The sequence below is a fragment of the Formica exsecta genome, unplaced genomic scaffold (assembly GCF_003651465.1).
Source record: "Formica exsecta isolate Colony F162 unplaced genomic scaffold, ASM365146v1 scaffold59, whole genome shotgun sequence".
Lineage (NCBI taxonomy): Eukaryota > Metazoa > Arthropoda > Insecta > Hymenoptera > Formicidae > Formica > Formica exsecta.
Genome location: NW_021853174.1, coordinates 503,126 through 517,350, shown reverse-complemented (window position 1 = coordinate 517,350; position 14,225 = coordinate 503,126). Strand labels below are relative to the sequence as shown.

Here is a 14,225-nt window from a genome sequence, read left to right as displayed (position 1 = left end):
TATATATCTGTTGTCATATTATAGTACACATATTATATAGAAACATTATATATAATATTCCATATACTATAATAATATATTTTATTATATAAAAACATTTTTACAAAAAAGATTAGGAAAGATCAATGGAAATAAGGATTCCTCCACAAACTTTTTATGTAATATTTAATATTAGTTTGTTTTGGGCTTATTTATCTTCCATGCGCCGATATTGTATCTAAGCCAGATAAAAAGTAAATCTCTGCCCATTTGCAACCAACTCCAAAACGGTATTATTTTGGAACCTTCAATTTCGATCCAATTTACTGCTATTTCAGTTATAGGAATATTAAGAGTCTGTGCGATATAAAGCATTTCTACGTCAAAAGCCCAGCGTTCGACATGTAACGCTTCAAATATCGTCCTCGCTGATTTTCTCGTTAGAAGTTTAAATCCGCACTGCGTATCTCTAATGTCTTTTACGCACAACAGCCAGACTAAAAAATGGAATCCGTGCATAAGGAATAATCGGAAGTAAGATCGCTTTGCGGTTTCTTCTTTTTCTAAATGCGCTCTTGATCCACATATTATCGCGTCCGATAATGCTGTTTTTTCAGGTTTGCTTGTATAATCGACTAAAACAAATTTATTACAACTAATAATCTCTCTCTCTCTCTCTAAGATTTGTAAGTATATAAGAAGAGTAATAGAATTATTACTTTTAAATGTAAATATATAATCTGTAGACAATATAATAATAGCAGAATCATAACTTTTTTTAAATATTGGCTGTAACTTACATCCTAAAACCTTTATTAAACTCTCATCTAATTTTTTTAGATCACTGAACTCGGTAGCACCATCTGCATCTGCAAATAACAATGCGCTGCCTCTTGCACTTAGCATACCCTTAAATCAAATAAAAAACTCTGAAATTTTATCAAAATATAAAATTAGGTATTAACTAGATCAAAAGGCTTAATGTCAATAGTTTAATATATATATTTTATATTTAAGATTTAATTTCGTTTATCAAATTTACTAACCAGTCTTACAGCACCACCTTTCCCTCTATTTTTAACAAGATTTAACACTCTCAGAGTATTATATTTTGATGCATAATTCTGTGCAACATTCACAGTTTTGTCTGTGCTGCCATCACTGACTACTATCACTTCATAAGTAAATTCAGATTCTGCACGTTTTTCTAAATATTCCAAACATTCATCCAACATTGCTGGCACTATTAAATACAAATAAAATTATATGTATATAATATATAAGTAAGATATAAATAACATATATGTGCAATAAATCTTACATCTCTGCTCTTCATTGTAAGCAGGTATAATGACACTGAGATGTACACTCCAAGGATCATGTAACGAAGGGAATGCTTCCCTCATCTCTGTTTGATAGTTGAAAAAGAACTTTTCATTTTCATCCCTCCAAATTTTGGGATACTGTTCACTTGTTATATATATTGTTACACAAAACTAAAATAAACATTTATATTATATTTTATAAAAACAACACTGTATTCATGATTTTTATAAAATATTATATAATTACTTCTTAAATTATATGCAAAATAACATATTGTTTGAAAAAAAAGTGTAAACATAAGACAGATAATTTCAATACATACCAAAATTATAATAAATATAGCCAGTGATATTCCGTAACAGAGCAGACAGCCTAGTGATAACATTCTGATACCGGAGAATATTTAAGAATTACGGAGTAACAGATAAAAAAATATATCGAAAATAACGTGCATATCTATTTTCCTTTCGTTCCGGTAGCATGTAGCATATGTTCATACGTCATACGTCATCTAAATGTGAGTCTGTTCGTTTTATAGCGTTTTCGAATGTAGCAGGTTTAATCCCTCTGAAAGCGATTAATGACGTCATCGCATCGTCTCTATCAATGAAAGACTTGAATTCATAGTAAAATATAGTGATTAATTGATCGGGTTTTGATTAACCTGTTCATTCGAAAATGCTATTAGTTGTACTTTTTACAATCAGTGTTGGGAGATAAAGGAACAAATCTCGCGCATGCTTAGTAACGCAATAGAAAGAAAGAGAGAGAGAGAGAAACTTATATAAGATTGCATTATGTTACATGCTCTTTAAAAAGAACTTGAAGAATTATATTGTTCTGTATGACGACTATCGATCCCTGCAAACAACTTGCATGCAAACTGCAAAAGTGCTTGAAAGGCTTGTACAATTTAATCTATTAAAGAGAGAGTATATATAAAAAAATATTATATATTCCTAACCTTATTTCTCTCTTGGAAAAAAAGATGCTGAAAGTTAGATGAAATAAGAAATTATAGTTTATGTTAATATTTATTTAATTCAAATAATAATGTAATAAACATACATCTTTGGATTTTACTACAAAATTTATTATAGGAACATATATTTTTCTGATTTTAGACAACGTCTATCAGCCTTCTCGTTGTCAAGAAATAATCGAAGAAATAAGAAAGTGTTGCCTGAAACATTCATCTATCTCTGCTGTTTGTGATGGCATAGATACTTCTAAACGATATGAACATAATACTGTTGATTATGTAAGTTCAATATATATTTTAATCAAACGTACAGCTTATTTATTTAATTAGAGAGAAAAAATTAAATATAATTATATTTTAATAATTGTAGAATATATGTTAATAATTAATTTTTAAATTTTGTTTTAGCGAAAAGTTTTAAAATAGACAATGTCTAACGAAATAAGAAGACAAACATTAGGAAAGAGAGGTTTTGCGTATCGTCATCCAAATATTTTTATTTTGACGAGTGTAACAATTTCTATGTGTATACTCTTCAGCAAACCTCTTTATGATATTTTTATTGCCGAACCACCAGTACAAGAAATGAAAATTACTCGTAAAATTTAAATTTGTACAAATTTGTTTTTGTGTAAGAATGGAGTCAGTAAAAAAAGCAAGGGAGAGATTGAGACAATATCCAGCTCTGATGATTCGATGCCAAGAATCGGCGTCAAGGTACGCATCTTGCGTGTTAGCGAAATCCAACTTAGAAAAGAACGCTTGCGACGCGGAATTTAACGAATTGAAGAAATGTCTTGTTAAAGCCGCCGCGGGCAGTTATAGAAGATTATAAACAAGCTTGAAGCTCAATCGATGAATATCTGCAAGTTTGATTTAATGCCGTACCTTTTAGCTGTACGAGAATGAATATTATACGCAATGAAATAAATAACTCGTCATTTACGTCACACTGTCTACTGGCGTTCGTTATACGATTAATCTTGATACTATATGCCAATTTTCACGACAAATACTTCGCCGTACCGTACACAGATGTGGATTATAAGGTATTTACTGATGCCGCTAGGCATGTAATAGAACAACGATCACCGTTCGAGCGTCATACTTATCGTTATTCGCCGTTTCTGGCTTGGTTCTTGACACCAAACATTATATTACACAAAGATTTTGGAAAGATTTTATTTTCCGTAATAGATATATTGATAGCAATCTTGATTAAAAACATCCTCACTCGACAGAAATGTAATGAGACTCTAAAACATCTCTGTGCGCTCTTGTGGCTCTACAATCCGTTAACATTGGTGATCTCGACGAGAGGTAACGCAGATTCGTTGGCTGTTTTTTTAGTTATAATCACATTAGATTTATTACAGCGAGATAAAATTGTACTGGCCGGGTTATTTCATGGGATATCCGTGCATTTTAGATTATATCCATTGATGTTTAGTTTACCCATGTTCTTGTCCTTATGTAAAAATAATCGTTTTCTGCCAAACAAAAATCAATGGATACTTATGTTGAGTTGCGCATTTTCAATTGTTACATTGACAATCACGGGCTATTATTTGTACGACTTCAAATTTTTGTACGAAAGTTTTCTGTATCATTTAATGCGTAAAGACGTAAGACACAATTTTTCCGTATATTTTTACATGCTTTATTTATCCGCTAATCAACCTCAGAATATAATTCAGAAGATTGTTACGTTTTTGCCACAATTATTACTATTGTTGATGTCCTCATATTATTATTCGGAAAAATCCAAGTTACCATTCGCTATGTTCATCCAAGCGATAATCGCGGTAATATATAATCCGGTGATAACTTCTCAATATTTCTTCTGGTTTTTATCTTTGTTACCTCTCTGCTTGCCAAATATCAAAATGAGTCTTTGTAGAAGCGCATACCTAATATGTTCTTGGATTTTAAGTCAGGCTGTTTGGTTGTTAACTGCTTACATGCTAGAATTCCAAAGTTTTAATTCGTTCAATTTTCTTTGGATATCTGGTCTCTTATTTTTTGCTGTTAATGTAAACATTTTAGTTGATATTATCCGTCATTATAATGGCTAATTATAAATATGTAGCATTTATCTCGTATCTGAGATATTAATCTTTATATACTTGCAAGAAATAAAAAAATTAATTTGAAAAAAAAACTATTTTATTATTACTCTTCTCTTGTGGAATATCCTGACAAACCTCCATTTCTTATACCACATTCTCTTAATGAATCAATACCGAATACATAGTTTATTTCAGAATTAAACAGAATTGAAAACAATATTTAGGTATAAAAAATGATAGATTGTTCAAAAAACTTGAATTTATTTAAGTTTTAATAAAAAAGCACATATTATATCTACAAGTCTGATTATTTATAAAGTATCACTTTCATTAGTCTACGCGGTACTTATATCGGCGTTAAAAATATCAGACGAGTTATAATGATTCTTAATTTTATTCTTTTGCAGGAATACAAAATACTTATTTACAGATAGCTTCATAAAGTAATAGTGGTAGATTCTGAAAAGGAATGTAGATATATTAGTAATAATACAATAATTGTAAATCTTACTATAGTAATCTAGATTAACTGTGAGCAAGAGCATCTCTTGGATCATCTTCCGAGATATTTTTTTCATCGATTCGATTGTTCTAAGCGGCTAAATATTATGACGATAATATTATTGGGTCATTTCTTGTCAAATTGCACGAGTAATGATATACAAATAATTGCGTTTAAATTTCACTGTAGTCTCTGTCCACATATAATTATCCGCTCAGATCATTTGATGAATATAGATAAAACAAAGCTTGAGAAAGGCTTGAGAAGTGTGTATCAATTTCCTTCTTTACATTATCTAACATATATTTTCTAATTTAAGTAAAACGTGTTATTTATTTCTGAATATCACTACGTTTGATTTATGTATTGGTGTCGCATCAATCACTCTTGATTATTTCACGGAAATGTGCTCTTTTTCGGCGAAATTTTTGGTGACACGAAATGGCCCAATGGACACGAGTCGAAAAACTGAAATAGATCTTTTTTTCTTTTTTATATAACTACGGGTTTTTACGGCGGAGAGATGATGATGAAGTGCAACATATAAAAATAGCATTATTTTCTTTCATTGCTTTCATTACAGTTTGCTCAACTGTGTGCTATATGAAGTAATCTATTTTATTTGTTCTCTCTCTTTCTCTTTCTCTCTTGAAATATGTGTGGATACACACATCTGATCCTCGTCAAACACTTGTGCGCGAACATTTGTACGGGGATCAGTCGGATAACATCGAGGTAAAGTTCCGGATCGCGCAGAGAATGAAAGTACAGGCCACCGATCTCGAAGCAAGTAAAATTATAAATAATTTCCATTTTGCCTGCGAGACCCGGAAGTTACGTTCGAGAAAACGTTTTACATTATTCACAAACCGATTCTTCGTCTCGCTAAGCCTTCCCTGAAAATCATCGACGATAGTATACAAAGGAATCGTATGATTATACGCGAGAGATGTAGAAGACTATATCGGGCAAATATGGCAACGAAAGTCTTGTTTTTCGAGGCACATACATGGAAAAGTGCAAATTCATCTTGTCTTTTGCCGCTCGCATAAAGTCAAACGTTTTGAAAGAAATATTTTCGCGTGCTACTCAAGATTAAAGCGATATTAGCGAATCGTGCAGTTTGTAGCAAATTGTTTTTAAGTGAGAATAATCTTGACGAAAATTCAGCCTGCTGTATCTTTTTCAGAGATCGAACAAAAGCTTCGTAGGTACGAAACATTTAACACATAAATATATCGCATTTTTTCATCGATACACCCTTTTGCGAGGGATTTATTTGTAATTGTGAAGTTAAATTAAACCGTAATATTTTCCGAGAATAAAGACAAATAATATATAATCAATATTTTTTATGCAATTTTATGATGTCTATTAAATACGCAATTTAATTTTTTTCTCTGCTTGCGACCCTACAAAAGGATGTAACGATGCATATTTAACGTGCTTTTTTAAGAAACTCGGTTGGCTCAGGATCTTTTCTAGTTGCTTATTTGCGACGCTGCAACGTTGGTCGCACAAAGATTATCCCGTTTCATCTCGGCCTTGTACAAAATGAGAAATGCATACAACGTTACGCGGAAGCGACATAATTTCCAATATATCGACGCATCGATAATTGCGCACTGAATAAGGGAAATATATATATATATATATGACGATTTGTCGGTTTAGATAAATTGTGCATATTTAACATTACATGCTGGTCGATCGCTGGGGACGTATTTATCGGGTTTTTTTGGTACAGCTTCTATGACGTGGTTTTTCAGAATACGTTTGTAAATCCGTTGTTTTATTAATTTATTTTATTAATTAATCATTCCTAAAGATATCTGTAAGCATGAAGATATATAATGATTGAATTTCGAAAAATTAATTTTTTCTAGAAAAAGTATTATGTCAAACGGTTTTTTTTTTTTTTTTTTAAATAGTTATTATTCAAGAATCTCCGAAAAACGCATTTTAATTACAATCATTTTTGTGAAAAGAAATATCTAATAATAAGTGATAAATTACGATAATTTTTTTCCTTCTGTAAAGTTTCTTTTTCATTTATAATTGATGCTTTTTAAAAAAAAACCTATTACAAGAACGAAGGGAAATGTCAGACTATGGGAGCTATGTTATGGCAGATATTTAATAAAATATAATAACATCGGCGATGTATATATATATACACACATTATTTTCTACGAAGAACATAAAATAAACGGCACTATATACTCTTAACGATAAGTACGTAAATGATAAAATATACTTTAAATAATAATAATCATTATTATAATTATCTTGCACAAATATATGCGATCATCAATAAAATATAAAATGTACATCACACATAATAATAAATTGGATATACATATATTGCTCAAGCTGTAAAATAATATATATATTGCTAGTAAGAATTGCATTTAATGGATATTACATCTCCAGAATGTGATTGGTGCAATTGAAAAAAAACTTAATGCTTTAGCCATACATACGTATCAAAAAGGGATAATATGTATATTTAATTTAATCATGATATATATAATCAATATATATATTTTAAATATACTTATAACAATAAATAGAATCAATAATAGTAAATAGTATATTTTGGGAAATAAATAGATAATCGAATCTTTGAAGAAATTACTAACTCATCAAATATGATACTTTTATAAAAAAAAAAAACTCATTAGATAAAAAAGATATCTAATTTTTAGGTAACCGAAAAATTAATATCTTGAGTTACACCAGTCTCATATGAAAGTATAATATGCGTGTGAAGTGGAGTAATTAATAATAAGAATAATTAAAGCGCTCGATAAACGTGCACATAAATCATGCGATCATGTACAGGATGTATAAACTCAGACAATACACGTAAGGTAAAATAAAATCTCTTTGGCTTTTTATACGATTGAAATGCGCTCCGCAAATGTATGTATAGGGTGTATCAAAAATTGCACACGTTTTCCCAATGATAATTCCTTTTGCGAAGTTAAAATTGTGATTTTTGCACAGAAAAAATTGGATTGCACGTCATTATTTATCACAACATATACACTTTAAGCACGTAATTGCTCTCCGGATTTAAAGGTTTATTAAAATTTTTAATTAACAATAAGTATAAAAGATATTAGCATTTGCTATCTACTCGCGCGTGCTTGAAGAAGCTTAATCGTGAAAAGATCTCTGTTTAACAGGATTTCCACTTACGTATTACGTCATTGCAGATCGTGCTTCGCTCCCCCCTCCCCCCTCCACCCACCCTCGTGCGTAAAATAAGGGAAAGAAATTTTCTGGATAAAAATTTCGTCACGTAAACACGGATATAATCCGGGTATAAGCTGAGGGACAATGGGATGATATCTATCGGCTCTACTGTGCAAGAAACATCGAAAATCGAAAGTAATAGGTCGTAGTATTTTTTTGTACTTACACTCTTACGATAGTATCATGCGTGTGTAGAGAATAAACCTGCATTTAACGCGCGACCTCGATCGGATTCTCGGAGGCCCGGTTTTAATCGTAAAACGAATGAGAGAAATGTACATTATCTATACTGGGATGAAGAATTATTGGCACACTGTCATATCGAGATAGATTGACTACTTTGCGCTGTGTAATAAAGTTCTCAGACTCACTCACGTATTAAGGATATTTTTGCAATAACGTATCTGTGATAACGATAAGCGCTAAAGTGCCGATAAAACGTTCGATATTAGACACAGTTGTCATGGCAGTTTTTATTTCATCTATATTATATTGTTTCCAATATATACATACACAGTCTGTTGATATCAACGTTTAATCAGGGACTCGAACCGGTAGAATTTTGTTCATGTCGATTCGTCAATCTCGCGGAAATTAAACTCATCGAAAATGCACCGGTTTCAATCCTCGCGTTTAACGTATCGGAAGCACGCTATTGCAAAAATTCTTCACTCATCCTCTCTTTCGCTCTCATTCATTCTCTTTACTCATTTCTTTAACGGAAGATCTTGTGCGAACGTTGCGTGTAATCTCTGTTGGCGTCTCTCTTATGCCTGCCTTTTTCCTCTTTTGCTTCTCTTTTTAAATGCTACAGGTACATGCGAGGAATTCGGAATTCAATCTTAATTTAATGCATAGCGGTAATTGCAATCGAGGCTCCGCGATACGAACGAGTAATGGACGTGATATGTTACATATGTTCGAGTTTGTGTTGCGGCTGACGTACTTTTAATTGAACGCACGTCATTTCAAAACGAAATTTATTTTTGCGTTTAAACATTTACTTGAAATCTCGCGATTTAATTGTAGTATTTTGGCGTTGCGACGGACAAAAATCTCGATTTCATATGTTCGTACTTTTCTTCCGATAAAAAGCGGACTTTTTACACATTGATAAAAAGTTGCAACGTGAACGCTTTCTCTCCCCGGTTGAATCTGTAATGAATCGAGATATGTAATTCATATTTCCCATAATTTTTCATAAATTATTCATGCAATTTCATTATTCTGACGAGAAAATCTGGTCGAACGGGGTTGGCTCTAAGTTCGTTGAAACTAAAAGAAAATTCAAAAAATTTGACAAAATTTGAAGTGACAATTCTTTGCTTATTTTGTTGTTACTTTAAATACCGCTTTCGTCTTCAAACGAATGATAATTTTGCTATCAATATATGTTTCAAGATTCAGAAAGTACAACGCTACGATTTAATAAGAATTGATTAACAAGATTATCAGCTTAAAAGGTTTATGATAGTCAGTAGTCGAACTTGATCCAAAAGAGATCGACTTCGGGAGCTCATTCGTTACAGTATGTATAATGTTTCCAACAAAGGTTTTTATACTGTCGAGTAGAGTAAAAAAAATGTCCGTATATCATCTTATACGAGTATGTTTCTGCTTTTACGAGAAAATTCTCTATATCTGTATAATAATCGTTCTATAGTAAATATCGGCAATATCAACGTTGTAGTATACAAGTAATAAGTAGTGGATATGTTTCGCGGTATGTAAATTATAAGATTTGAGAGTGTGTTAATCGAACGTCGGCATCAGATCACGGTGCAAGAATTTTTTTGTACACTATATATATATATGACGATTTGTCGGTTTAGATAAATTGTGCATATTTAACATTACATGCTGGTCGATCGCTGGGGACGTATTTATCGGGTTTTTTTGGTACAGCTTCTATGACGTGGTTTTTCAGAATACGTTTGTAAATCCGTTGTTTTATTAATTTATTTTATTAATTAATCATTCCTAAAGATATCTGTAAGCATGAAGATATATAATGATTGAATTTCGAAAAATTAATTTTTTCTAGAAAGGGGGGGGGGGGGGGGAGAGGGATAAAATGCTCTCCATTATCTCCTATCGCGAAACGAGAGCAACTGATGCATCGACGTCGATTACTTGTTCCCGAGTATACGAGAGTCGTTCCTAAAGTATTAAAATGCAATCAATTGCGTTGAATGCGTAACCAACCTGATAGATCTGCTTTCCTTTGAAAAATGATGACAACACGCACACACGTAAGGAAGATACGTAACATAGAATTATCGCACGGACATTAATACGTTTGTTTTAATTCCCCGCTTTCCCTTCCTCCATCCGTAACAATGGCGGTCATGGAGAAGAGGCTGTGGAAGAAATGTAACTTTTTTTTTTCTGAAAAAGAATCTCTATAGTACCGTTGAAACGAACGCGTTCTCGTCCTAGTAATCTGATTCCTTTTGAAAAATGATGACAACACACATACGCGCACACACACGCATACACATACGCAGAAGATACGTAACATAGACTTTTCGCACAGATATGGCTACGTTTGTTTTAATTCCCCGCTTTTCTTTCATCTATCCGTAAGAGTGGCGGCCATGGAGAAGAGGCCGTGGAAGAAATTTAGCTTCTTTTTCGGAGAAAGAATCTCTGTAGTGTCGTTGAAATGAACGCGTCGTTCGACCTAATAATTGAGCGAAAGTGATCATTCTGAATCGGGATTCGCACTTTCAAAACGATCAGCTGTGGGATCATCCCGTCGTCGATGTCGAATGACGTATCCGTACGTTCCATATACGTTCTGAGAAAAAGCTTAACATCGAGAAAAATATGGGGGTATATATTATCTCCTATGTGTCGTTCAGTCGAATTCGAAATAGATTATATTCATGTATTCACGTGTTGTGCCACGCTTACGCAGCAGCTCGCGGTAGCACGCAAAGAGAACGCTCATTCTCTAAAAAGTCACTTTCCCATTTACGAATTTTGGCCGGCTCGGTCCTTTTTCGTTAATACTCGCGATTAAGACGGGGGGGAAAAAATCGGACGTATTACCCTAGAAAGGCGTACTCGCTTTATTCTCGACGTTTGACTGGCTCAACGTAATCTTTTAACCCTTTAACGCCGTGCGTTTATTGATTTAATTTGCATTTTAATTAATCCTCCTTTGATCCCCTCGGAATTTAACGTGTTCATATAGTCATAGCGCATAACTTTGAAGCCTACTAAAAAAAAGAAGCCATGAAATTTATATGTATACCACATTTTAATGCATTAATAGTCAAAATTCTTGAATTTTATGATTCGTAAAATTGTAATATTTTGATGTTGAAGGCTTGATAGTATCAGATGGACTATAGGTATACTTTGGAATTCAATACACTGGTTAATTGATACGAAACACGTGCGATTTTTACCTGTCAAACGCAGAAAAGAAGTAAATTTTATGACGTACGCCATTCTAAAGTCCGTTCCAATAAATTATTTACAGTGTTTTGCTTCCTAACGCGATTTTGAACACGCTTTCGATCGCTCTTCGTGCGGACGAATAAAAACGACCGAGTCGGCGGATAAACTTTGCGTAATAGTAGTAATAGGCCATAATTCCTAGTCGTAAAGTATGAAAAGTATCAACAAATTTGAAAAATCCCCGTCCATCTCCCGTTTAGGCAATAATCTTCTTTCGTTATGCGAACGAAGGATCGCTCGCGTTCGCTAAAAAGAACGCTTACATTGCCTAGGAATTTGACAACAACGCGATCGCGCCACGCTACACCCATTAGAAGATCCCCCTTCCCTCCCCACCCCGTTTCTTGACTAAAAGGCGAAGAAATTGATATACAATTCAATTAATAATTGACAGATAACCAATTAATACGTATAGGATGGTCCTACGGCAGAGAAGGCGTAAACTCCTAAGATTTCAAACGACATAAACTTTTCTAATTTTAACATCGCCACACGGACCATCCAGTACATTGATTGTGTAGTTACTTCTCGCGTTTTATACCTCTCTCTATGTTTTTTCTCTCTTTTTTTTCTTTTTCCGCTATATAATAGAAATCGTATGTATCTGTATGTACGGCATCTCATACCGAATGCATTGCCGATGAGAGTCTTTACATCCGCGCTTCCTGTCATCTGTATACATTCGGCATCCGAGAGTACCAGTTGCAAGCACGAGATACTTGTGTATATGCATTATTCATCATTTTACGTGGCACGTGGTGCCTTCATGTGTGCGGTCGAACTGAAGGTTTCGAAATTTTATATAGTTAACAGTAACATCTCGGCATGAACATTGTACAGAATGATCGAATATCGCACGAGAAGCGAAACCCCTCTCGAGATAGATGATCCGCGAATCCCCTGTCAACGATCTGCGTCGACAAAATCGCAATTAACTGTCACATCTACACAGAGATAAAAAATTCATTATTACATCGATGGAATATTGATTGAAATATTACATTTCTTTTCTATCTGTTGAATAATTTGAAAATTTATGTTACAGGCGTGTAAAAAAGAAAATACAATATAATTTGATATATTAGAAAAGATCAATTTCAATTAATAACTTAATTCGAAAATTTAAAGATGCTTAGATTGCAAAGATCCCTTTTACGTGGATGCGGACAGTTAAAAAGTATGTACATTCAATACTTTCAGTGCGTTGATACCACTTAAAGTCCTTCTTATATTTGGGATTTCGCCGACGTGTCATTTGCTTCGAAGGGAAAAAGTCACGATCGTTCTTATTGAAAAATAAGCCATATAATTTTTTCGTCAAGTGTGCGAATTCTCGCAAACAAAAAGAGATACGGCTCTCTCTCTCTCTCTCTTTCTTTCTCAGGACGATTATATTTCTTCGGAACGAAACATCTGTCGCGGGGCGCTTCTCGTAGAGGGTGTGAAATACGCACACATAGTGGTTCACAGATACAAAACTAACTAAATCTTATGAGATACGGTGAGCAATAATTCCAGATATGTACAGAAGTTATGTTACAGACGTTATAATATAAAGATATCTCCCGACGACGCGAATGTCGTGTATTCGCGGCCCGGAATTTTAACTTCTCAACGTGCGACGATCGTTTAATAATAATTTCCCTCCTCTCTTCCCTTTCGACGATAATGTGAATCGTTTCGAGAGTTCTTCGCGTGAATTAATCATGATATCCTGACGGATACACAGGACACGCGCGTACGGCCCAGTCTGTAATATGTGCAGCCTTCGTTTTTGAAATTCTCTTAATAATTGATAGGCTACCCTGTTTCGTTATCGTTATGAATGGTATCCCCCATGTCCACTCTATACATCATGACGTATTTTTCAAGATACGCTTCTTCTCGGTCGCACTAGAATAAATCGAGGATCGATCACGCCATAGATCGTTCTCGAGGAATGTAAAATCCGGAGAACGTTATCTGATAAGTCGTTTTTTGTCGACTTTTAACGCATATTTTTATGGATTATTAAATTTGAAAATTAAATTTATTTCAATCTGTTGGCAATGCATTACTTAAACCATATATTTTTATTTAGATTTACAATTTTTAAAATCTAGTTTCTCAAATTCTTTACACATCAGATTACAGAAAAGAGAATGCTATAAAAAATCATCAGAGTGAAATCGTAAAAAAAATTTCAAAAAAAAATTTTTTTGTAGCAGTAGAATCTGTAAGAATAAAAAAAATGAATTTATCAAGTCATTCCCTCGAATTTTGCGATCCTTGGTAACAAACTACGGCGTATCGAAGCGGAAAGGGCATAAAAAACAATAATAATTTAATGCGTTATGGGAGTAAGATTACGCGCGGATTTAGTCGCACCTTTTTGTTCTTTTCTTTTTTGGGAAAAGAAATGCGCGACGAAACCGCAACGCCGTGGAGAATATCGCGCCGTTTCGTATTTTTCATTACGTTTTTTTCATATATGTATATATAATATCATTTATCAATAGATATTTACACAAAGCCGTCCCATCCCGCGCGAACGAGCTTATTTCAAATAGAATTCGCTTTCACGTAGTGCCGTCAAACTATATATAGGCCCTATGCTCATATTGACAACAGGTGTATAATATATTTATATATATATATA

The 14,225-nt window shown here is 33.3% G+C and overlaps 2 protein-coding genes across 3 annotated transcripts in view; one reads left to right on the top strand and one right to left on the bottom strand.

Moving 5' to 3' along the window:
* LOC115242285 (GPI mannosyltransferase 1) overlaps positions 1–4,440 on the top strand; it is a 7,387-nt gene extending 2,947 nt beyond the window's left edge. The window contains exon 2 of one of the 2 annotated variants that reach the window (XM_029818467.1): positions 3,870–4,440. In XM_029818467.1, coding sequence (XP_029674327.1) covers positions 3,870–4,362 — 493 coding nt within the window. In that variant the 3' untranslated portion in view covers positions 4,363–4,440. The remainder of the gene's footprint in view (positions 1–3,869) is intronic. The other variant, XM_029818468.1, reaches the window with a different exon arrangement.
* Positions 66–1,828, bottom strand: LOC115242287 (dolichyl-phosphate beta-glucosyltransferase-like). Its single transcript, XM_029818470.1, has 5 exons — positions 1,628–1,828; positions 1,301–1,475; positions 1,026–1,222; positions 780–888; positions 66–614 (listed from the first exon to the last, which is right to left on the bottom strand). The coding sequence occupies exons 1-5, from the start codon at positions 1,688–1,690 to the stop codon at positions 172–174; spliced, it is 987 nt and encodes a 328-aa protein (XP_029674330.1). The 5' UTR covers positions 1,691–1,828; the 3' UTR covers positions 66–171.
* Positions 4,441–14,225: the final 9,785 nt, after the last annotated feature.